The 26,843-nt window shown below is 39.4% G+C and overlaps 2 protein-coding genes across 2 annotated transcripts; one reads left to right on the top strand and one right to left on the bottom strand.

Moving 5' to 3' along the window:
- Positions 1-39: 39 nt before the first annotated feature.
- On the top strand, positions 40-2,335 carry B3GALT9 (beta-1,3-galactosyltransferase 9). Its single transcript, XM_072631779.1, has 2 exons — positions 40-127; positions 965-2,335. The coding sequence occupies exons 1-2, from the start codon at positions 122-124 to the stop codon at positions 2,066-2,068; spliced, it is 1,110 nt and encodes a 369-aa protein (XP_072487880.1). The 5' UTR covers positions 40-121; the 3' UTR covers positions 2,069-2,335.
- Positions 2,336-4,769: 2,434 nt separating this feature from the next.
- On the bottom strand, positions 4,770-26,786 carry PSMD5 (proteasome 26S subunit, non-ATPase 5). The gene is made up of 10 exons (XM_072631778.1): positions 26,548-26,786; positions 11,615-11,759; positions 11,217-11,330; positions 10,426-10,554; positions 9,536-9,645; positions 8,811-8,953; positions 8,287-8,478; positions 7,221-7,330; positions 6,512-6,652; positions 4,770-5,841 (listed from the first exon to the last, which is right to left on the bottom strand). The coding sequence occupies exons 1-10, from the start codon at positions 26,718-26,720 to the stop codon at positions 5,584-5,586; spliced, it is 1,515 nt and encodes a 504-aa protein (XP_072487879.1). The 5' UTR covers positions 26,721-26,786; the 3' UTR covers positions 4,770-5,583.
- Between the last annotated feature and the right edge of the window lie 57 nt (positions 26,787-26,843).

Raw genomic sequence — 26,843 nt, forward strand, 5'->3', positions numbered from 1 at the left:
CCTAAAAGTTCCAGACAAAGTGCTTCCACTTCAGTTGCAAATGGACTCATCTATATATTTGAACCCAAATCCATATTTGGACTAAAGTGCTTTGAGAATTCCAAATTCAATCACGGATAAAATGCAGGTAAAACTTTTTTTTTTAAGTTTAAGATACTTGTTACCTTTCTTGTGAGAGGCAGAGATTCAGAATTCTATGTTACCTAGCTTCTTCCTCTAGCACCCTAGGTTAAATAGTTTTAAAGAATGTCTGCATTTTCATTTGCTGTAGGCAAACTAGGAAAATGAGAAATTCAGATCATAATGATCAATAAGAGGACCCCAGAGGATGGTAGATTTGGAGGCTGAATCTTAGAGTCTATAGAGTTCAACTCTCTCATTTTACAAATGAATAGGATTTTTTTTCTCTATTCAATTATATGAAAAGGAAGGTGGAAAGCCTTATTATAAGATACTGCCAGTGAAAATGGGTTGTTTCCCTTCTCCAACTCCAACCTATTTCCATCAGAGCTCCACTGATGCTATATACTATAGAGCAAGCAGGATATAGCAGTCTCTTGTATGTTGTATTTTTGTGTGTATTTCTTAGCTAAAAACTACTACGCATTCCTCTTTGGACAAGAAACCATGCAGATCTAATTTGGTCCCAATGAGCACTTGAGTACTTTCATAAATGTAATATATATTGGAATATTTCAGTTACATATATATCATTTACATATGAATATTAATAAAACTTCAGAAACCAGGGTCAGAACTACATAAGCATTTCAGATTATGCCACAACTAACAAAAAACTGCTTGGCAACTGGAAAAATGGGAGAAACAAATTTCATGTAAATGGTAATATCAAAGGCTAATAACTCAAATGAGACATAGCAAATAATTCGTTTCTACTCCAAATATATTTCCACTAATTTCAGGTGAGGGCAGACAACTACCTTTATGTTCTCTTCTTATTTAGGTGACATTCTGTAGGCTTCGGACTCACCAATGGTGCTTCATTTTATTTAATGTCATCTTGTTTCATGCTCTGCTTTTTGGAGCTGACTTTGTGGAAGAATACTTTCTACAATCATTACCATATGTAGATGTCAGAGTTCTTGAGATTAAGGACAAAGCCAGAAAATTAAACGTGGAGCCCTTAAGATATAACCTCTCAAAATTTTATATCTTGAGCCAGGAGGAGGCATGCAAGGGAGAAGATATCTTTTTACTCTCTCTTATCTTCAGCAGTCCAGAAAATGGGTCAAGGAGGGATTTGATAAGGAAAACCTGGGCTAATGTGACTACTATTCGCGGACATCCTATCCTTACATTATTTGCCTTAGGAATGCCAGATCTGGGAACTTCTCAGCAAGACATCAACATGGAGTCTAATAAATACAGAGATATTATTGAAGGATTTTTCCTGGACAGTTCTGGGAACCAAACACTAAAGACCATCATGATGATGCAGTGGGCTGTAACTTTCTGCCCAAATGCCATGTTCATCCTCAAGGTCAATGAAGAGATGTTTGTCAATCTCCCTAGCCTGGTAGACTATCTTCTCAACTTAAAAGACCACCTTGAAGAGATCTATGTGGGAAGGGTCATCCATCAGGATATGCCCAACAGAGATCCTCAAAGCCAGAATTTTGTTCCCATTAGTGAGTATCCAGAAAAGTACTACCCTGATTACTGCAGTGGAGAGGCCTTTATTGTGTCTCAGGATGTGGCCCGTATGATGTATGTGGTTTTCAAGGAAGCACCTTTGGCAATACCTGCTGATGTTTTTATAGGAATCTGTGCCAAGTACGCTGGCCTCATACCCATCCACAGTTCACGGTTTTCTGGAGAGAAGCACATCAGGTACAATCGATGCTGCTATAAGTTCATCTTCACATCCTCAGAAATGACAGGTGAAGAAATGCCACTTGAGTGGAGGGAAGTTAATGATGGGAAAGCATGCACCTTGCTTGAAACCTATTATGGATTGGTCTCCTGCAAACTTCTAACTTATCTTGATAGCTTTAAACACTTTAATATAGCACCTATAAAAAATGATGCAATATATTTTGCTGATTAAGATTTCGTTTTCCTATAGAAAATATATGCTTTACAATTCTCTTTCTCCTGTCATAGTAAACATTCCTCCCGTTGTATTTTCCCCAAAAGGCTTAGCTATAAAAGCCTTTGCAATTATATATTTAAGCAAGAGAAAGAAATTTCTTAACCCTTTTATTCATGTTTCAAATACCAATTTTATAACAGTTCCTAAAGAATTTAATATAGCATAGAATCCTTTCTTCAATCAACTTGTCTTTTTAAAAGGGGAATGCATTAAATTTATTTCTGTGAAGAACTGCCTCTTCTCGTTCTTTATAATTGTAAAGCTTCTCAATAATGTTGAAAGAAAGTCATACATATGTTAATGGAACTAGCTCTGTATTTTTATATCTCTGACTTGAAATACAAAAAAAAAATTAAATAGAATTATTGTAAAATACTCAATGCTGTGTGCATACAGCAAATGGGTCCATAAGCTAAAAAAAATCATGGATCCATCATCTAGTCTCAAAGAATTATATGTAACTACTACATAGAAATCTTAAATTTATTCTTATAGGTGTACAAGTTCCTTGAGTTAGCACATTTACCTCCTATGCTGGTAACTTTTAGCAGAAATTTTTCAACTAAGTCCAAACAGGCCATACAATACAAACAGGAAGCAATTCATTCATTCATTTGGGGTTGGCATACTGTATTTCTCTTACAAGATAGACAAGAATGAACTAGGATTAAAGTACCAGAAAGATATATTAAGAGCTATAAGAGACATTAGAGGTTGGTTATCCAATCTAAATTTCTGTCTGCTTTATGAACTGCCTCAAAAATATTCCAGAGTTATTTAGCCTCTTCTTTGTTGGAGCTGAAGAGGACATTAGCGATCACTGTCATCTAGTTAACTCTAATTTTATAGGTGAGGAACTGAAGTATAGAGAGGTACAGTGACTTGCCTAAGTCATACTACTAGTAAATGGTAGTCTATACTCAAACCTAATTCTTTTCTATTCCAAATCCAGTATCCTTTCTATTATAACCACAAACTAGAATTCTCTTAAAATGGAATTTTAATGTGGGAGGTAAAAAGGAAAAATTGGATTTTGTATACATTGCTAATTCAGCAATTTCAAAACACGCTTTTAGGATCTGAATGTCTTAATTCAGCCAACTTTTCTCTCAAGTTCCTGAATCTATATCATACTCTTCTGCTCTATGCAACTGTTTTCCAAATTAACACTACTACTTTACCAAAGGCAGCAAGGTGGTACAGTGGATGAATTAGAGACAAGAAGATCTGAATTTAAATCTGGCCTCAAACATTCCCTAGATGTATGACCCTGAGCTAGTCATTTAACTTCTCCCTCAGCTTCTTTATCTGTAAAATGGGGATGATAATAATAGCACCTATCTCTCAGGATTTTTGTAGGTATCAAATGTACTCATGTTATTGATTTAGAAAGATGTTTCTTTTCTGGTAAGAACAATAATAGCTAACATTTACACCCAGCTTTAAGGTTTGCAAAGCACTTCATAAATATGGCATTTGATCATTATCTCTGCCTCTTAGAATTTCTACCTCCCTTCAAAGCACAGCTTTTCAAGTGGTCCCTTCCCTATGAGGCCTTTCCTGAACCTTCCAAGTACTAATGCCTCTCCTTAAGAAATTATACTGCATTTATTTATTATAGTCTTATGTGAATACATACTGTTTCCTGCAAGTGAAAGTAAGCTTCTGAAGGCAGGAACTATCTCATTTTTGTCTCTGTATGCCCCAATGCCTAGCACAGTACCTGACTTACCATTAATAAATGCTGATTGATTGCTTACTTTTATATAGTCTTCTTGGATGGATCAGTCACCAAATTCATTTGGAAAAACTCAATTTGTTTCAATACACTAACGTATGAAAAATCAAGTCATTAAGTTTACTGATGTTACAGAGGTGTGTGTGTGTTCATCCTTTGTCGCCAAAGAAGACCATGGCATCAGAGAAATGATGACAAGACTTGCACTTGACTTTGTTTTGAGTGAGGGAGGGCTGTGCAGGTCACTAGCCTCACTTCTCCTCCAGAGCCATCTGAATCCAGTGACCAGATATTCATCAGGGTGACTGGAGATGACCCAGGATGAGGCAATTAAGGTTAAGTGACTTGCTCAAGGTTACACAGCTAGTGAGTGTCAAGTGTCTGAGGTGAGATTTGAATTCAGGTCCTCCTGACTCCTGTACTGGTGCTCTATCCACTGCACCACCTAGCTGTCCCAACGTTACAGAGGTAATGGGGAGTGTAAGGAGTGCTGGCTGGGTATTCAGGAGATCTGAGTTCTAATTCCAGTGTTGCTACCAATTCACTGTATGACCCTGGGCAAGTTACTTCCCCTTTCTTGGCCTCAATTTCCTCATCTATAAAATTGTAAGACCCCAAAGGTCCCTTCCAGTTCAAAAGTTCTACAATTTTAAAACCATCTTTAACAAACTGATACAAAGCACTTAGATTTAGGGCACTGTGCAAGACACTAAATGGGTGAATGGTTAATAGGGGAAAAATTAGTAGTTATTAGCTACAGATCCCTTGTAAGTGTAACATCCTATTTCTAGCAACTCAATTTTAGTACCTGTGAAAGAAATACTGAGTGCCAAGTCACTTCCAACTTTAACATTCAATGAATTCAAGTATTCTATAGGGAAGAGAAGTTGCAGAATAAGACTGTATCTTCAGCAGGTGTTGCCAGGGAGAGTTTTTTAATCAAGTGCAATGTGAAAAAAGTGGGAAGAGTCAGATATAAAAACAGAACAGATGCAATTCAGTAATTACAGTAAAGAGTTATCAAACCAAGATTTGAAACCAGAAGGTTTTTTTTACCCCCTGGATTTTCCTTACAATACAGAATATCTCACTTTCTTAGAAAGAACAACAATTAGAAAAACTCATCTCAAAAGCTCACCAAAGAGCAAGGTTTACTTGCAATATGGAGATGAGAAAACATAATTTTAGGAGTCCACACTGCTTTATAATCTAAAGAGTATGCCTACCAGTAGTGAGGAGAGAGTGCAATAAAGAACAAAAAAAGGATTGCCAGGAGTAGAAAAGAATTCCTAATATAATTTGCTTCACCTTTGAATAAAGCAGGATTCTTTGTGGGAGGAAGCACTTTCTATTTAGGCACCTCTAGGGCAAAGAATTTCCTAGCATTTGTGACTATATATTTTTTAATTACATGCCGTTTTGGCAAGATCATGTGTATTTAGGGAAGCAGAAAAATACTTAGTTCAAATAATGACCAAAGTCCCCTGCAATATGGAATATTTTCTTCAAAGAGCCCCAAACCCCTGTTTCACAATGTACTTAAAATACAGCAACACAAATGCATGTTAGTCTACCTGAAACACACCATGATAATTTTTTTTAAAAGTGCAATTATAGCTAGAAGTATTTCCGTCTGTTATGTTAAATACAAACAAACAAACCAAAACCTCAAAGGTCTTTGAAAGATATCTTGGCCATGAAGGTTGGTCCCCTAAACTGAATTTTGTGGACCTCATTCTGCTCCTTCCACAGCTGTAGTTGAAACAGACTTCACAAAGTATGGGCCTTCACTCAGGTAAGCTCTTAGTCTTAAATAATATTGGTTTCCAAAGATTTCTGCAATTGTTTTCGAATTTGCAAGAGCTTTCACTAGTTCATATTTGGCATCTTTTGAAGCTTTGTCATGTTCCACGGACCGATCCACAATGTATTCCACAAACCCTGGGCTGTTAAACATAAGTTTCTGAGCCCAAGGCTGGTTTGCAATAGCCTAAAGAGCAACAAAGGAAGAGAACAATTCCTTTTTAATCTTGAAAAAAATGAAAGTTATAAAGACAGCTAAGGATGGAAACTCCCTGAAGATAGGGTCTTTATCTTATTAGCAAAATGGATATAAAGCTCCCATTTACAGCTTACCAAGTATTCTTCTCATTAAAGCCCAACAGAATAAATATTATTATCCCTACTTTACAGATGAGACCACAGCTTAAAGAAGTTAAATGATTTGCCAGTTACATATTAAGTGACAGAGCTAAGACTAAAACTCAAGTTTTCTGCTTCCAGATCAAAATGCTTCTTCCACTATATTATGGCACCTTATCCAACACAGAGCTCTAAAGCCTTACATACAGTTAGGCACTTAAATGACTAGTGTACAAATCTTGAAATTAAAGAAGGATTTAAATACCATTCTATTAGATCAAAGAGGAACTCAAAAGACTTTGTGCATGCCTTGATTAAAATGTAGTAGATTAATTTCTGCACAGGGCAGGAAAAAAAAAAAAACTCGCAAAATTCCACAGCATGCTACTACTTTTTAGATATTTAGGTCCCATGAAATCGAAAATTCCAATCTCTATTACACTTAATAAAATCATCATGGAATCAAGAGTTTGGAGCAATTATATTTGACACTGCTGACTACGGGAAGGAACACTTACTGTGAACACTTTTAATGCAGCACAGTGCAGCTCAGGGAAAGGTTGCGTGCTGATTCCCCTAAAATGTTCCAGTGGTTCCCGAGTTAAAGACGAGAACCAGAATTCTGTCATTCTTAGGAGATCATCAGTCTGTTGATCATGCTGTAGGACAGAGACGGGAAAATTACTCATTGTTTTCAATATGATAATAAGAGCACAGATTCTTGGAATTCACAGCTAGAGCCCTTAGAGATCCTTTGGTTCAAATCCCTCATTTTACTCTGAGCTCTAGGAAGTCACTTGCCCAAGATCAAACAACCTGTAGGCAGCAGAGACAGGATACAAATCTAGGTCCTGTAATTCCAATACCTTCACAAACATGTAGATGAGAATAACACAGGATTAGTAACCAGAGCCCTGGATTCTAATCACATCACATCTCTACCAATATCTGTATGATCATGATCAAGTCATTTTACTTCACTGTACCCCAGTTTCCACATCTGTAAAACGAAAAGACTGGACTAGATGATCTCTAAGACCACTCCCAACTCTAAGATTCTATGGTAACTCTTACATTAACACTAACCACTTAGGGGATATTGCCCAGTAAGAGGAAGGATAACACTTACCTGATAGATGTCTTTATTTAAATTTTGAAATGTCAAATCATATATTGAGTCTACCCAACATAACCTACTACTCTCTATCAACATTTTCATCTACTTACTGGTAAATGAAGAAGAGATGAAATTGCATCCAAACACCTAATTTTTAGTTCTGTTGAAGCATTCTTTGCCTGGTGTCCTATTCTCTTCAGCAGGTGTTCAAACCGACTTCCTTTGGGAAATGGAAACTCAGACTGTATTAAACAAATTATACTTTGGGTTTATACACAAAGACGTTCTCTAACTCCGTACTACAAATAAATGTACTTTAGAGACCAAACAACAGTCATGAAACATGTGCCTAAGTATACATACATAAAAAATAACGCTGATTTTCAAACTCTAGCAAAAGTACCCTTGAGGTAGTCTACAGTTCTTGTCTCTTTGGTTGGGAACCTTATGGTTGCCAATCAATCAGTATTTCTAGGATAGCTGGTATTGTAACACAGATGATAGCTGCTTTGTACTATGTCTTGCATGGCAGCCAGAGTTCTGTTTGTGATCATAACTTATACCATTTATAATTACAGTATTCTCAATACTATTTTGTCATGAAAGATACTTATTTACAATATACCTGTAGGTAAAACATCAAAAGGACTATTATCATTGTACATCTCTCTTTTATGCAGTGGTAAACTAGATTAGAAAAGGGATTGGAGTCATCGACACACCACAAAGTCTGCATGGTCTAAATTAAAGGAACACTAGATTAGATGTCTAATGACTTGGGTTCTGGTCCCAGCTTTCTCCTAATATTCTGTATGACTTTGGACAAATCACTTCACCATTTTGAGTCCACATCTCTATCTGTAAAATGAAGTTAGAAGACCAACATTATCAATAATGTCCCTTTCAAAACTAACATTAAATGATTCTTTAAGTGATTAGTGGACCAAGACAATTTTGAATCATGCAAAAGAGAGTTATTAGTGAGTTTGAAAAAGGGACTTTTTAAGAATAAGTCCAAATTCATTAAGATTGTAAAAAAAAAAACCAAAACACAATAGCAATTTTCTGCAATGTATTAAATCTACAGCAATCAAGTTAATGATAAACAACTGAATTTCATTACCTACATCAAATAATAAAACTTTCCTTTAGAAATCCAAGACAAATTGTACCAACCTGTTTTTTGTAAAACCTGTTTTCCTTCCACATTTGAGCCCAGGATCCCTAGGGTGTCCACTGCTACTCCTATCATGGTGGGGTCCTGAGCTTCTGCCATTTCAAAGACTTTTTCTACAAAGACTGGGTATCTTTCACAGATCTGTTGAGGGCTATCCACTATTGCCAGGTTGCCAAAAAATTTGACAAATCCTAGAGAAAGTCACAAACAAGCAATTTGAATCAAGTAGCAAAAATAGCATACACTGCACTGTCACTAGCTTTACCTTGTGTTTTCACATAACTGAGCTTTAGGAGAAAAATGACTAAATGTTCTGAGCATTAGGAGATATTTCAGAGACAGTGCCAATAGCAATTCTCTAAACGGGGAACCAGAACAGATAGAACAGAGGCTTCAGCAGATCTTCCTTCATGATAAAATGACTCAGGCCTCAGGAGTCAGTTCTAACATCTTTTTTCAAAGACAACAAATCCTGGCCCCCTTTCTAAACAAGATGATTCAAAGGAAAAATAATGTCTATTACCTGGCAAATAGAAACTGGAGAAAGGATCTGAATCTGCTCCAACGATGATATTAGATATTTGATCAATTATTCCTTCTTGGGAAAGGTATTGTCGTCCATGGTGAGTGTATGCCAGTGATGTCACCATTTCTATACAGGTGGCTCTGCAATATATAAAATGAACAAAAGGATTTTAGTTAGCTAACATCACAGTATTTTTAATGAACAAGAATCTGTACAGTTTCTCCATCTGAGATACTCAAATGCTGCTCCTTCCAGCTCTAACATTCTACGGTTCTGTGACTTTGTTTATGAATATTACTAAGATCACATTTATAAAACACAGAATAAGGTATGTCTTGATTTTTTTCTTTTTCCTGTAGTTACTTAACTTTACACTGACTCCTTTCAATTAAAAAATATCATGAAATAACATGGGATCATAAGCTATAGAGTAGAAAGAAGCCTTAGAGATCATCTACTCCACCCCCATTCTTCTATGGATGACAAAATAAAGTCAAGAAAGACTGACTTTGCCAAATTCACGTAAGTATGTAATAGAGACATGACTCCAACCCAGGACCTCTAACTCAAAATTCAGTGCTCTTTTCACTATGCCAGTTGCCTCTAACAAAGGCTCTGACAATCATTTCTAAGGGTCATTTCTTCTAAGGGCCTGTTAGGGAGCCAATTCAGCTGAGATCTATATAGAGGTTTGCTTTCCAAAATCACCTTGTTCAACCCACCTGACTAGCACATCATCGCCAGTCAGCTCCTTAATGAGCTGGGTTACTAATCCACTGTTGGTACAGTATTGTAAGGATTCTGGTGACACAGAGGCAATCTCCACAATTAGCTAGAGTAAAACAAAAACAAAAACAGAACTGTAAAAGGAGGCATACTGGTTCTCAATTTAACCTAAAATAAAAACTGAGAGAACTTAAAATAGCATTTTTAGTTCTAAAGAAAACCAGTACATGCCCCTGAGCTTAAAACTTCACATAATACACTGTCAACACCGAAAAAAACTATGTTTTTAAAATGTGCCCTATATCTTAAGAGAATGATGTAAGATGTTTTAGATTAAGATAAGAACAGAATAGCAACAAAAATTTTTAGTCTTTGTTTTAAATGTTATTAAAAAGCAAATCTAGCTTGCAGACAGTCAACAGTTCAGGATTCAGGTTCTATCTATTCATAGGCTCACAGGATTCAGAGTTGGAAGGGATAGAAAGTTCATCCCTAATTTTACAGGTCACAAAACCAAGAAAGATACAGTGACTTGCCAAAATCAGATAAATAGAAAGTATCAAATACAGGATTTCAATCCACTATCAACTATACTACATTGCCTCAATTAGGTACAGAGTGTGTGTGTGTGTGTGTGGGGGGGGTGTCTTTCCTCCTCAAAAAGATTTTAAATTCTCTGTGGACAGGGCCCCTTAATCCTGTTAAATTTTTGTATTCTATATTATGTACCAATTTCTCACATACAGAGTAAACAAATCCTTATTTTCTCATTGTTGTTTGTAACATACGGCCAATATTAAAGTTTAGCATGCTTTTCCTAGATCATCCCACAACAAGCTCTTGCCACATTTTGTACAGACACTATAAAGTATAGTTTTCATCTTACCTCATAAACCCTGTACCGTACAATGTCACTTGTTTTCATTACATTTTTTAAATCATCTAGCAGGCTGCTTTCAAATAAAGACTCCAATCCAGTTTGAGTTAAGGATATTCTTGACAGTGACTTGATGGCCTTGAAAAAAGGAAATAATTTTCTTAATCATGTAAACACAGGAATAAAACAGTAATACAAAAGTACTTTATGAAGTGTTTCACATACATTATTTCATTACACAATAACTCAATTAGAAAGAACAGTTATAATTTTTTCCATTTTATATCTTGGAAAATTAATGATCAGAGACATTAAGCCACTTGCTCAAAGTCACACAGCCAGGAAGTGGCAATGCCAAGTTTTGGGCTTCTTTCCACTATACCATGCTACTTCACAGTAACTGAAAATAGCACACTAAAAAAAAAAAATCAATAGCTCCCAACTAAGGACTTATTAAAAGATTTCTTCTGACAACAATTGAGTACATGAGAACCTTATGTATACAATACTACATATTCCCAAGGAAACGGACAAAAACTTACTATTAGCATTCATTTAGCAATACATCGAGATACCCAAATGAGGCTTCAAACTCAATTCCTCATAACTATCCACACAAATCCTTCACCATTCACTATCAGACCCACTTCCTATTGTTTTTTAATAAGAAATCAGCTTCTCTGCTTATTTACTATGTCTAGGAGTGTCTAAAAGAGATTCTTATTCAGGTATAGGTTACTCTTGGTTACCTCTGAAATCCTGTGATTTGAGAATGTGTTTCACACATCTAGAATACTCACCGTTTTAGCTACAGACAATTTTTCTGCACCAATGCAATAAATGATTTCCTTCAGCAATTCAGGATTATTGAGAATCTCAGTAACAGCCTCTGAATTTTCTACAATTCTTCCAACCTGAAAAATTACAAGATATTAATCAGTACCAGACTCCCACTATAGGATGAAGCACAATAGTCAAATATCTGCTTCTACTAAGACACATAATCATTCAACCCCTTACCAAAATTCCTTTTATTATGTATTAAGGATTATTACCACAGCAGTATGAGTCAGTGTAAATTCTGGTACAGACCCACTCATTGTCACAACTGGATTATAACTGTCGTTATACACCCACACCTCCAAAGAAAAAGAAAATTCTTGTGCAGGGCAGCATGTGTACTCTTAAAATTTCATACCTGGGACAGAGTGAGGATTACCACAGCATCATCAGGGTGAGACAGTCCCCTGTGCAGTTCATCCCGAAGGTTTCGAGCCACGTAGACTGGTTCCATAGCTTGGAGAAATCTCTCCAGAATGGACACACACAAGGTAGTCTGCTCCCTGAAAACCAAGACCCATCATTTATCAAGATGGGCAGAGAGGAAGTCACATAGGGGATGAGTAGTAAGGTGGTTTAGCAGTCTGTTATTTTCACTGACTTACCAAAATTGATCTATGACTAGTACCCAATCTATAGCTTTGCATGTCTGTACAAATAAAACTGACTAAATTTGAGGAAGGGGAAAACTGTTTTTTGTTTTAATGGGGGCAAAAAACCCTATATCTGAATACAAACCACTGTTTGTGAATATTAATGCACCTTTCACACATGTGACTTTCTGGTCATTTGGTCCACTATTAGGAAAACCCAGGGACCAACCTTTGGTCAAGGGTTTTTTATTTCAAGAATTTAAGCTGCCACTATGTACCCTGCTATGTGCTCAACACAATGAGAAAAGAGAAAAGTAAAAAGATAAAATCCTTGCCCTATGTAGCTTCTTACAAACATGTTTCACATGAAACAAGTTAAGAACAAGACAGCATATAATTAAATGTGATAATGTAGAATAGCAAAGATAGGCTGTGACAAAGCCATATACATTACATACACATAATCAAACAACAGGTTATGTCTTATTTAACTACTAGTAGCCTTCTTTCACCACTACCCAAATAATCAGATTTCTCCTCCAAAGACTGTGTCTTTGGGACTTCAGCCTTCATAATTTAATTTCTCCCATCCTAATCCTCAGGAATCTCTACACACAACCCAAGCTCAGTCAGCTGCTTAGGAGAGGAGGAAAGTGTGTGATATGATACAAAGAAGACTGCAATTAGAAGCAGTAAAACTTGAGTTTTAGTCCTACTTCTACCACTAAACCTACCACATGACCTTGGTTATTAGGTCACTTCATTTTGTCAGACCTGTTTTCCCATATGCTAACTGAAGTTGGATGTGATGAATTCTAAAGACTCTTCAAACTGTAACATCTAATTATTCTCAAGTTCAGAGTGTACATTGTATACAAGCAAATAATTTGGAGGCACATATTATTCATGCCATTGATTCAGATTAACATAATATTAAAACTTTTATGGTTTCCTTTTTAAATAAATTTCTGGTTCTATTTCTCACTTTTGTTTCCAGATCAAAAAATAGTATATTCCCAATTAGTTCCAACTGAGCTGTAATACAATATAACTAATATATTGAGTAAGAAGAATATATTAAGTAATAAGACTACTGTCAGCTCTCACAAAGATCATGAAATGGTTTGCTACCAGATCTAATTTCTGTAAAATCTTTACAAATTAACCTACTTCTCATTACATATTATCCTTTTTTCACTAGCTAGTGTTCTTCTAAATTTAAATCAAACCATCTGGCTCTTTACGCTTTTCTTTTACTTTTTTATTCATCTCTTTTATTTTTACATCACCTAGATCCCTCCTTCTCCCAGGGAGTCATCCCTTATGATAAAGGATTTTTTTAAAAAAAGAAAAACAAATCCAGGAAAACCAACCGATACATAAATATTACATGCAAAGGTTCACACTAATGGACCCTCACCTGTGCAGGAAGCTAGCTCTTTTTACTAAAACAATACCATTACTCTTTATATCCTCCCTCTCTTCTTACACAAGCCATTTTCTGCCCTAAACATATGTCCAAAAATGCTCATTCAATAAATATCCACCATTTTACAATTTAGTGGGGATATTACATACACACACATAAATAATACATCATATGAAATATGCAATGAGTGAAATGGGAGGTGGGAACAATGTGCTATAGAAATTAAGAAAGGGGATCAAACAACACTGCATCGAGAATCAGAAGCCCTAGAGTTCCCGGTTCTGCCATCATCGGGCGACCATGTGACCATGGGCAAGTCATTTCAGTTCTCTACTTTTGAAAACAAAAATTACTTGACAGCCAAGTTCCTTTTATGAAGTAATATTGCATAGTGAACACAGGATTTGGAATTAGGAAGCCCTGGGATCAAGTCCTGCCTCTAACACACACTAGTCCTATTACAGTAAGTTAAGTCACAACCTCTCAGTGGCCCAGGCACCTCTCTAAGACGACAGGTAAGTTGTTGATCTGCAATGGTAAAAGAAGTTTCCACACAATCCCCTAAAGAGATGAAATCAGAGGTCCAGAAGCTCTAAAAAAAAAAAATTCCCTTCCAACTACAAGATTCTGTGATAATTCAGCGGATTCTGGTATAAGAAAAGTTCCGCAGCAAAGTTAGCAGTGAGTAAGAGGAGGGAAGTTAGAAAGAACAGAAGCTAGGTGTCTGTTGTGAGTCAACAAATAAAAAATTCAGGCTCTGAATTATGGTGATGATGAGGAATGGACAAGAAGTAACAGATGTCTAAGATACTGCAAAGGCAAAAATCTAAAAAATTAACTGTTCTGGGGGCAAAGAAAAGTTAAACATCAAAGTCCAGAAAGCCATATTAATATTTAAGAACTCTCCTGTCTCAGGCAAACTGGGGTATATCGTCAGTAAGTCAACTAGCATTTCTTAAGTACTACAATACAAGCATAGTGCTAAGTGCCCAAAATAAAAAGGGCAAAAGATAATCCCTGATCTACAATACTCAAACAATTATGCATAAACAACATCTATATGGGAAAAATTAGGGGTAGTCTCAAAGGAAAGGCACTAAAATTAAGGAGGACTAGGAAAGCTTTCTAGCAAAAGGTATGACCCCAGCTGAGATAAGAACAAAGTCAGGGAAGCCATGAGGCAGAAATGTGGAAGAAGAGCATTTCAAGCATGAGGGACAATCAATAAAACCCTCAAAGTCAGGAGATGGAGTATCTCATACAAGGAACAGCAAGATCACTTGACTGTAAGGTGTCACTTGACTGTAAAGTAAGGTAGGAAAGGGTGAGTTTATGAAGAGTTTTAAAAGTCAAAAAGAGTAAGATTTTATTTTTGATCCTAGAGGTGACAGGGATCCCTTCAAGTTTACTTAACGGGGGGGGGCAGGATTAGGGAGTGACATGGTCAGATCACTTTAGAAAGAACAACTTGACTGCTGAGTGAAAGACTTAAGACAAAGAGACCAACTGTGGGCAATTGCAATAATGTAGGAATAAGGTGATGAGGCCTTCTCTTAGAGGAGAAAAGGGGGCATATACAAGAGATATTATAAAGGTAAAATCAACAAGCCTTAGCAAGATTAGGTATAGGAAGTGAGAGTAATGAGTCAAGGATGACATCCCAATTGCAAGCCTGAGTCAGTGGGGGTTATGGTATTGCCCTCTACACTAATGGGAAAGAAAAGAGGGGAGGAAGGCTTTCAGAAAAAAATAAGGAGTTTCACTTTGAATAGGTCGAGTTTAAGATATATCTATGGCAGAGGTATCAAACATTCTGCAAAAACTCCTCCAATCAGTTTAAAAAGTAATTGGGAAATGTTTGACAAAACAAAAATACAATACAGAGATAATATTAATTTATGGTTTTCTAAGTCAATATACAGCTGGTAGGAATCCATTTCTGTTTGAGTTTGACACCACTGATCCAAAGAAAATCCAGTTGGAGGCGACTGAAGATCAGCAAACAGGTTAGGGTTAGTAGATCTGAGTCACCCTGTATAGAGAAGATAAGCTGTGAGATAATCAAATGAAATAATATAAAGGGAGAAGTGAGCCCAGGAAATAGCCTTGTTGGAGAACACCTATGATTATTGGGCATAATGTGGAAGAATATCCAGCAAAAAAAAAAAACAAAAACAGAGAAGTGATGAGACAGATAAAAGGAGAACCAGGAGAAAATGGTGTTATGAAAACTTAGAAAGAGGAGAGGATCAAAGAGAAGAGAGTGATCAATAGTCTAAGAAACTGCAAAGAAGTCAAGAAGAATGAAGATTGAGAAAAAGTCATTAGATCTGGAAGTTAAGACATCATTAATGACTTTGGAGAAAGCAGATTCGATTGAATGATAAGAAGAGAATAAGAGGAAAGAAAGTGAAACTACCTAGTATAGATAACCTTTTCAAAGAGTTTAACCACAAAAGAAGTGAGAGATATAGGACAACAGCTAGCAAGGATAAACAGATTAAGTGAGTCTTTTTCTAATGATGGGTAAGACCTGGGCATATTTTGTAAGGTAGTAGGGATACAATCACTAGACAGGGAATGATCAAAAATTAGTAAGACAATGAGGATGATAGAACAATCTATTGGAGAACATGGGATGGAATGGGATCACTTTTACATGCAGAGGTGAAATAGGAATGAAGGAGGTGATAGTGGTAGGAGGCATCTGAGTGACGTGAGATGAGAAACTGGAAAAGAAGCAGCTCTTGGTAAATAGCCTCAACTTTGTAAATGAAATATGAGGCAAAGTTTTCAGCCGAAGGGGTAAGGGAAGAAGAGCTGTGGAGGGTCCAAAAAGAGATGAAAAGGTTTGGAAAAGCAGAAGTGGTGAATGGAATTGTGAATTAACTGGAGACATAAAAGGATTGCCTTGCTGCAGGTAGGAGACCCAGTTGAGATTATATAACATAAATAGACATAGCACAATTTCCCAAGTTTCTCCAGCTTTGTTTAGCAGTATGCGGGTAAGAGCAAAGGCAGCAGATGATGAGGAGTAATCTAAGGCTAGGGTTTGGCAGGGCAAGACCTATGACAGGATAAAAGGACAAAGACACTCAAAAGAAGATGGTGAAGCATTAAAATGGTTCACCAAGGGAACAAGATAGGGAAATGAAGAGTATAGCTGATGAGGGCTGAAATGGGGGATGGGATGGATGAAATTCTGAAATCCCCCAAAGGCCAGAGTACAGGGGCAGGTCATGAGCTGCCTGGAATGAATTGTTGGACTCATTGAGACCAAGGTAAAAATTTATTACACTTTTTAGCAGGCAAGAGTTCTTCGGAAAACTGCAACCTTAAAGGAGTACCATCAAAATTTATATAGGATATTCTATAGCAAAACATGTGCCAAACAAGCTGCCTAGGTGATTCAGGATGGGAATTAGCACTTTTGGTGTCTACTGTGCAGGTATTTTACCCAGAGTTCATCGGGAAAGAGCCCAAGGGGGGCTACATGGAGGTGTGGTTTTAGGTTGAAATATCACTAAGTCAACTAACAGTCAGGACTGACTAAATAATACCAGGCTGCTCTCATCAATATCTTGTTAGACAAGATAAATGTAAGAGAGTATACAAATGTCTAAGTCTAAGATACATATGATCAGTCAGTAAGCAGTAAATGTTGTTATGACCCAGGACACAGCCAATTCAGCCAGTACACAGGTGGTTCAGACTAATAAGCTCTGTAGGTGCAGCTGGCTACTGTATCAAGAAGAAAGACAAAAGTTGTGCTAGGGCAGACTGTTCTTGGACTACAGAGAAACCACCCGGGGCAGTGTTTCGAGGTTAGGGAGAAATGTGATTTCATAATTGGGGTCTAAGCACAGGCACCCAAGCACCCCATCACAGCCAATGCAGGTATGATGGCCTGGGCAAAATTAAGAGGTAGAGGGACTGAAGGTTATCATAAGGACAAAGAATAGGGTTTGAAAGTTGCAAGGCAAAGGGAGAGATGAAATGACCGCAGATTATGATCAGATACAAGAATTTCGGAGCTCACAAACATGTACATAGAATACTTACGGGTGATGGCAAGATCAAAGATATATAACCATCTCTGTGTGTATCTGTGACAAAGCAGAGGTGTAGGGCATGTGAAATGAATAAATTGAAGAGCTGGAAAGTTGGGGTGTTTGAGGGAGCATCAATATGTAGGCTGAAGTCCCCTAGTATTAAGACAGGAGGTAGAGAGAAAAGACTACAGACCAGATAATGAACTCACTGAGGAAAGAAAATGCTCTGGGGAGATAAATATGGACTCAATGAACCTCAAAGAAGGAAAGTGATGGTAGAGGAAATGCCTGGCAAGTGGCCAATGGGAGGAAGAAGTAATCCAATTCCTCCATAATGGTCAGGGAGTCTAGGGAAGGAGGTGGGGCAGGGTGGAACACTGGTAAGAGTCAAAGTAAAACCAGTGCTAAAAAAGGGTTGCCAGGAAAGCCATGTCATCAGAAGGGAGCCAAATTTAGTGAGTACAAAAAAATGGACAGAGAAAAGAAACGGTTTAAGATGAAATCTAGTTTGTTACCTATTGAGTAACTAGTCCAGTAAGCACTTTGCTTTAGAGTGCAGCTGGAGGTTAAAGCAGCTTTAGAGATGGAGGATGGGAGAGAGGGAGATTTGGTTTGAACGAGATGGGAATAAGACTAATCAATGGGGATTAGACAATGAGGTTTAAAAGACTGCAAACAAGGGCTAGGTTAAAAATCACTAGGATGGGGGTGTGTATGACAGTACAGAAATATGTTAATCATTGAGGAATGAGTTCAAATAGGTTATCATTGGATACAGGGGCATGGCCTTGGGCAGCTGTTCTAGCAAATCATGTAACTGTCTGTGGCTGGGTGCCTGGAGCTAGAAGGAATGGCACAGGCATTAAATATAAGCCACTTCTGTGTCTTATATTTAGTGGACAGTGGGTTTCTTGTTTTGTTTAAGGGATGGTAGGTGGTGAAGTGAATAAAGCCCTGGACTTGGAATCAGCTCGAGTCATCTTCCTGAGTTCAAATCTGGCTTCTGGCACTTATTAGCTGTGTGACCCTGGGGAAGTCACTCAACCCTGTTTGGAGAAGAAATGGCAAACCACTCCAACATCTTTGCCAAGAAAACCCCAAAAGGGGTCACAAATATACATAACATAGGTATATATTTTTTAAAATATTCTCTCCTAGAGAAGGGAGATATTACTTGGGTCAGGATTTTCAATTCAACAATTTAATAAGTGTTTACTGCATGTAAGACATGTGCTAAGTGCTCTGTTATTTTAGGCTAGGTAACTTCATGGAGAAGTCAGAACTTCTGAGCTTCTTGAAGCAAAGGGCAATTCTGGATTAAGGGAAGGAATGGTACCATCTTCCTCCTTAGTATTCACTCAGTAGTAGATAGGGTTTGGGAAGTTATTGAGGCCGACAAAGATCCTCTTCATACTTCATTTACTGAAATGGGCCTCAAGGTCATCCATAATCTGGCATCACTTTGCTTTGGAAGCAGCCTTCTTTCACACTACAATCCTAAATATGTAAAGTACCAGCCAAGAGCTATCCGTGCCTCCATTATGCACATTCTGTATTTTCACAAATGATGGAATCCCACAGTTGGAAGGGGACCACAGAGATCACTTACTCTAACCTTCTGAAGCATAAATCCCTCCTGCTAACTCCCACCTACTGGTCCAATTTCTACCCTCTGGTGAAAAAAGTGTTACTGAATTCAACTCAGTTCAATAAACATTTATTAAGCAATTGTGCTGGCCCTGAGAATACAAAGACAAAAGCAAAACGGTCCCTACTTTCAACGAATGTACAATCTACTATGAACATACAGAGAATGCTGAATTTGGAATCAGGGGATGTGGGTTTAATCTTACCACTTCTACTTAATAGCAAGTGGATCCTTGGGCAAATCACGTAAGCCCTCAGGGTCTTGGTTTTCTTGTCTGTATAATGAAGAGGCTGGACTACGGGATTTATAAGGTTTCTTTCAGCTATAAATCCATGATACTATAAACCTATGTAAATTATATATGATACTATAAACCTATATAAGTATATACATGTTAATTTAAGAAAAAACAGAATAGGGGGCGGAGCCAAGATGGCGAAGAGAGAAAGACGCACATACACATAGCTCCGAACACACAAACCACAGAACGGTTAGAGGGGACCAACCCAGGGCGAATTCTGCACCCAGAGACCACGGAATATTGGAGCGAGGGAGATTTCTGTTCCGGAGAGACCTGCAAACCTCTCGCGGGGGGTCCTTCGCGTGGACTGGGCGCCGGGACGGGGAGCAGAGAGCAGCCCTACCGCGGCAGCGACACCGTGAGAAAAAGATCCGAGAGGGCTACGGGGACGGGATCTCCAGCGGCCACGCGGGTCCCCCCACCCACAGAGGGACCTGCAAACCTCTCACAAAAGGTCCGTCGCGCTGCAGACGCGGAGCCCAGCCCGGACCTGCGCGGCCGCAGCTCCGAGAGGCACAGACCCAAGAAGGCTCCAGAGACGGGATCTCCAGCGACGTTACAAGCCCCCCCACCAACAGGGGACTGACGGGGGTGGGTGAGAGAATCTCTTTGGCTGTTTGAGAGGGGAGTGGGGTGCTCCCATGGCTCAGGCCCCCCCAGGAGATGGAAGCTGAGAGGCGGCTGCAGACAGGGGCTCCCCAAACGGGCAGGAGCCTGGATCCATTGTGGAAGATCTGTGCATAAACCCCCAGAGGGAACTGAGCCAGAGAGGCAGCCCTGCCCCCGACCACCTGAACTTAATTCTCACACTGAATAGCAGCCCTGCCCCCGCCAAAAACCCTAAGGCGGGAAGCAGCATTTGAATCTCAGTCCCCAAACGCTGGCTGGGAGGACCAGGAGGCGAGGTGGGTGTGAGGAGAACATTCAGAGGTCAAGTCACTGGGTGGCGAGTATGCCAAGAAAAGGGAAAAGAAGTAAAACTATTGAAGGGTATTTTCTCGGAGAAAAAACACTTCCTCCCTTCCTTTCTGATGGGGAGGAACAAGGCTTGCCATCAGGCAAAGACACAGAAATCGAGGATTCTGTGTCCCAGCCCACCCAATGGGCTCGGGCCATGGAAGAGCTCAAGAGGAATTTTGAAAATCAAGTTAGAGAGGTGGAGGAAAGACTAGGAAGGGAATTGAGAGGGATGAGGGAGAAGCATGAAAAGCAGATCAGCTCCCTGCTAAAGGAGAACCAAAAAAATCTTGAAGAAATTGGCACCTTGAGAACTAGCCTAACTCAGTTGGCAAGGGAGGTGCAAGGGGCCAATGAGGAGAAGAATGCTTTCAAAAGCAGAATCAACCAAATGGAAAAGGAGATTCAAAAGCTCACTGAAGAAAATAGATCTTTCAAAACTGGAATGGTACAGATGGACGCTAAGGACTTTATGAGAAAGACAGATTTCTCAGAACATACCGCGCAGATTCGAAAAATGGAAGATAATGTGAAATATCTTATTGGAAAAACAACTGACCTGGAAAATAGAATCAGGAGAGACAATGTAAAAATTCTGGGACTACCTGAAAACCATGATCAAAAGAAGAGCCTAGACATCATCTTCCATGAAATTATCAAGGAAAACTGCCCTGAGATTCTAGAACCAGAAGGCAAAATAAATATTCAAGGAATCCGCAGAATACCGCATGAAAGAGATCCAAAAAGGGAAACTCCTAGGAGCATTGTGGCCAAATTCCAGAATTCCCAGGTGAAAGAGAAAATATTGCAAGCAGCTAGAAAGAAACAATTCAAGTATTGTGGAAATACAATCAGGATAGTACAAGATCTGGCACCCTCTACATTGAGAGATAGAAGGGAATGGAATAGGATATTCCAGAAGTCAAAGGAACTAGGACTGAAGCCAAGAATCACCTACCCAGCAAAACTGAGTATAATACTTCAGGAGAAAAAATGGTCTTTCAATGAAATAGAAGACTTTCAAATTTTCCTGATGAAAAGACCAGAGCTGGAAAGAAAATCTGACTTTCTAACACAAGAATGAAGAGAACCATGAAAAGGGGAACAGCAAAGAGAAGTCATAAGGGACTTACTAAAGTTGAACTGTTTACATTCCTACATGGAAAGACAATATTTGTAACTCTTGAAACATTTCAGTATCTGGGTACTGGGTGGGAGTACACACACACACACACACACACATGCACACACGCACACATACATAGAGACAGAGTGCACAGAGTGAATAGAAGAGGATGGGATCATATCTTAAAAAAAAAAATGAAATCAAGCAGTGAGAGAGAAATATTGAGAGGAGAAAGGGAGAAGTTATATGGGGCAAATTATCTCTCATAAAAGAGGCAAGCAAAAGACTTATTAGTGGAGGGATAAAGAGGGGAGGCAAGAGAAAAACATGAGGTCTACTCTCATCACACTCCATTAAAGGAAAGAATATAATGCACACTCATTTTGATAGGAAAACCTATCTCATAATACAGGAGAGTGGGGGACAGGGGCACAAGCAGGGTGGGGGGGAGGATGGAGGGGAGGACATGGGGAGGAGAATGCAATCCGAGGCCGACACTCATGGGGAGGGAAAGGACCATAAGAAAATAGAAGTAATGGGGGACAGGATAGGATGGAGGGAAATATAGTTAGTCCTATACAACACAACTAGTATGGAAATCATTTGCAAAACTAAACAGATATGGCCCATATTGAACTGCATGTCTTCCAAGGGGAAGGGGTGGAGAGGGAGGGAGCTAAAGAAGTTGGAACTCAAAGTGTTAGGACCAAATGTAATGTTCTTACCACTGGGTAACAAGAAATACAGGTTAAGGGGTCAAGAAAGCTATCTGGTCCTACAGGACAAAAGAGAAGATGGAGACAAGGGCAGGGAGGGAGGATAGAGGAGAGAGCAGATAGGTCACAGGGGCAATTAGAAAGCTTGGGTCTGGGGGGGGGGGAGGGGATAAAAGGGGAGAAAATTTGTAACCCAAAATTGTGTGAAAATAAATGTTAAAAGTTAAATAAAAAAAAAAACAGAACACTATTTTGAGTCTTCTCTCTATATTCTCTCAGTTAGATGACTTCATCTAACAGTTTAATTATTTTCAAGCAGATCACTCCTTAATCTGTAGATCCAGGCCTACTCTGTGGCATATTCCCTACATGATATTTCCAAATGGATATCATACACACATTTCAAACTCAACTTGTCCAAACTAAAACTCATCATTTTTCCTCTAAAACCCTTCCTCTTTTTCTATTTCTATCCAGAGTACTACCATTCTTCCAGTCATCCAGGTATGGAACCTCCTTGTTATGTCAGATTCTTAAACTCTCCCTCATCCCATACAGCCAATTAGTTGCAAAATCATCTATATTTCCTCAACATCCTCACATCTGCCTGACAGCCGTCATCCTAGTTCACGGGGCAAAGGGAACAAGCATTTATTAAGCCCATATTATGTGCCAGGTCCTGTGCTATGTAAGCACTTTGAAAATATTATCTCATTTGGAATGCTTACAATATAAGAAAATGGCTGTCAGGATAAGTGACTTGTCTAGGGTCCACAGCTACTGCCTGAGACTGAATTTGAATTTAGATCTTCCTTACTCCAGGCCCAGCATTCTATCCACTATATTACCTGGCTGCCTAGTTCAGGCCCACAACACTTTTCACTTGGATTATTCTAACAGTGAGCCTCTTAACTGGTCTTCATGCTTTAAATCTCTCTCCACTCCAATCTATCCTCACAGAAATGCCAAAGAGATTTTAAGAGCAGAAAGTGACAGGTGAGTCAGTTACGCCTACATTCAATAAACTAAAGTGGCTCTCTTATCTTTAAAATCAAATATAAGCTTCTGTTTAGCTTTTAAAGTCCTTCATAACATGGTTCCAACCAATCTTACTCTTCTTCCCACACTTTATGGTCCTATTAAACTGACCTTCTTATTCTTCAAACATGGCACTTCATCTCTCTTCTCTCCCCCATGCTTGGAACTCATTCCCACCTCACCTTTACATGTTAGAGAATCACTTGTTACCTTCAAAAATCTACTATAGTGCCACCTAACACAAGTTTTTCCTGCTCCCTCTGCCTGCTAGCACCTTGGCTCCCCCAAAATTTACTTTGTTTTGATTTTGCATATATTTACATACACATTATTTCTTTCAACAGAATATAAGATCTTGACTTTTATCTCTGTATCCCCAGCATCAAGTACATACAACAGGCACTCAAAAATTCCTGTTGACTAAAAATTTGGAAAATCAGGGAACACTTCCCAAACCCCACCCATAGGGGGTTGATTGAAGGAAGCTGGTTTCTAAGGGGCAGAAGTGAAGAAAAGTTGCATTCCAGGTATGGGTGACAGCCCATGTGATTACAAAGAGATAGGAGTTTGACTAGAATGAAGATACGTGAAAAGGAACAATATATAATAAGTCTGGAAAAGTACGTTAGTACCATACTTTAGAGGGCTTTAAATGCACTGAAGAGTTTGCATTTTATCCTAGAGGAAAACAAGGAAACACTGAAAACCTTTGAGCAGGTCGGAATTTTGCCTAGGTAAGATTTTTGCAACAGGGCAGAGGATGAGTTGTATTTGCAGGTAGTTAGGTAATAGAGTGTATAGAGCAATGAACCTACAGTCAGGAAAACCTGCCTGCTCTGGCTTCAGACATTTACTAGCTGTGTGACCCTGGGCAAGTCACTTAACCTGTTTACTTCAGTTTCAACATCTGTAAAAAATGGGGAAAATAAAAACATCTGCCTCCTAGGGTTCTTGTGAGGTCCAAATATGGTAATACATGTAAAGTGCTTTGCAAAATTTAAAGCAGTATGTAAATGTTACTCATGGTGACCAGAGTTAGGGAGATGGTTGGGACAGAAAAAAGGGACAGATTGTAGAGAAATGGAGACTGATTGGATACAGAGGGAGAGAAAAGGCTTAAGGATCAATCAACAAGTATTTATGAAGCACCTACTTTGTGCCAGGTACTTTGAGAAATGCTGAGGATACCAAGGCAAAAGATGAAGCAGTCAACCTCAAAAGAGCTTACATTTCATCAAGACAAACAAAATTTACATTAAGAAGAACATTCAAAATAATTTTTTTCAAAGGATGATCCCAAGATTTCAAAACTTAGTAACTGGAAGGACTATGATAACTTCCAGAGAAACAGGAAAGTCTGGAGTTCTGACCTGGACATGCTGTTTGAAACATTGATGAGACAATCAGAATACAATTAGCAATTTAGATATAAAGTTCAGAATAGGGATAGATATATAAATTTGGGGACTGCTGACACAGTGATGAAACTATGTTGAGTGGATGAGATCATTAGGGAGCCACAAAAAGATCAAGGAGTGAGAGATGGATGATGATCCAACAAAAGGTCTGAGAAATGCTCAAGATAGTTAAGAGGGGACCCCAAGCAAGAGCTCTTTAAATATCAGATGACAGTATCATGCCACTATATAAGTCTTTCCCTTCTTTTCTTCCAGGGCTTTCCTAACTCTGTGCCTCTGTTCATTTCCTGTATCTAGAAATCCCTGCCTTTCTTCCCCCAGAACTCTGCCTGCTGGTATCTTTCCTGTCCTTAAATGCCATTTTTTCTATAAAGCATTTCTTGATTACTAAAACAGAGATGAGTTCTTTCATTTGTATATGAACAATATACCTCTGATTTTAAAATGCAACTCAAACATTAAGAAAAACATATACACAAAATACTATGCCAGCCTTAGAATAGTACACAGTTTAGATAAGGCATAATTCTTTTAGACTTTATGGTCTAGGAAGGAAATAAGAGAGAAAATTATCACACATATAAAAAATTGTAAAATACTCTTATGCAGGGAGGCATAAAGAACAGAAAGCTGGCCTTGGAGCCAAGAATGCTTAAATCCAAGTCTCATTTCTGACATATACTTGCTGTATAACACTGAGAAAGTCGCTTTAACCTCTCAGTATGCCACACAACTCAAAATGCAGATAAATGTCTTCTATTTATTATTTGTCATATCCCTACCCCTCAAGCATTTAATCATGTTCTAACTTCGGGTAGTCTTAACTCTCCTACAAGACCATGATTACCTTAAGGGTAAATGCTGCCCTTTCCTGTCTCTTAAAAATTTTCCTCCAATCCCTCCTCTTTGTATGGAGGTGAAACTGACTGGTGGTCCTAGAAGGCTGAAAAAGCTTAGAGTAACAAAAAGACATCCCAGTTCCTCCCAGTGTTATTCTATCCAATGTTATGTCTATCCTTCATTGGCAAGACCTCATGCAGCAACCTGCAATCTACGCCCTCTGTTCCATATCTTATGTTTTAAAGTTCCTTCAGTCTCTAATATTCTAAGACTAAGTAACAAAGCCTGAACTGGAATAAAGACATACATCAAACTCTCCCTCAGAAAAGAGACAAAGACCTAAGAACATTAACACTTGTAAACGAAAAATGAGAAGATGTTTCAACAACATACTCTGGAAGCTAGAAATGACTAGAGAAAAAAATGGGAGAAGGTGAGACAGAGGAGGACAGACCACAGACCCGTTTGCGGAGGGGGTGGGGGGGGTCAAGCAGTGTGAGATGCCATTTACCAAATTTTGATATTTATCACATTTTACAAACGAGGAAGCTAAGGGCCAGGTCCTACATGCAGTGACAGGGACATGATGTGAACCCAAGTCCTCGGACTTCTTCCCCCGTATCACACAGTAAGTGTGTTATTATCTATCCGTGTACGTGACTCACAGCCCTCACAGACCGGGGACTGAGAGAGGGCTGGGCCGTTATCGAGGTTTTCTGTTTATTTACACGTTCAGCGCACTAGGGCGGTGCAAAGCACAGGGCTAAGCAATGATTCTGGGGAAGGCTTAACGGTTAGGTCGGCTCGGTGCTGGAAGAAACCTTAACCCGCTTCTTCCTGGCGAGGAACGCCCCGCGGCCCAGGGAGGGGAAGCCGAGCGCCCACGGACCCGCAGGTCTGCCAGCGGCGCAGTCACGTCTCGAACTCCGCTCTTCGGCCTCCAGCTAAGACCAGGCACCAAGCAGGGCCTGGAGGATGGCGATGCCGGGGCGCCCAGGGCCTCTGCGGGTCAAGAAGGCTCTCGGGCCCACCTCGTCCACACACGCCTCCCGTGGGGGCCCGGGGCGTCCCGACAACGTCCCCACCGCGACAAAGCGGCCCACAACAGGACGAGAAGGAGGGAGGCGCTCCGAGGGGAAGGGTCCCTGCCATCCCCCCGGGGGGTCCCCTCACCGGTGATTCCCGTTGAGCAGCGAGAAAAGAGGCCCGAGCCGGAGCTCAGCCGCCTGTTCCCGGAGCGTGCTGAGAGGCACCAGCTGCAGGGCAGCCTGGAGCGCCCGGAGTTCCTCCAGCGGCGCCTCCAGCCGCGCCACCTCCCGCAGCAGATCTACCACCTGAGCCGCCATCTTTCCAGAGCAGCGCGAATACACGTGCCCCCTCTGGCCCCACGCAACGCGAGACTTGGAGAGTTCGGGGTACGGTGGCCGAGAGGGCAGGAGGGGAGGGCGCCTTCCTCGTCCCACTAAGCT

Source organism: Notamacropus eugenii, chromosome 1 (genome assembly GCF_028372415.1).
Source record: "Notamacropus eugenii isolate mMacEug1 chromosome 1, mMacEug1.pri_v2, whole genome shotgun sequence".
In the NCBI taxonomy this organism is placed as follows: domain Eukaryota; kingdom Metazoa; phylum Chordata; class Mammalia; order Diprotodontia; family Macropodidae; genus Notamacropus; species Notamacropus eugenii.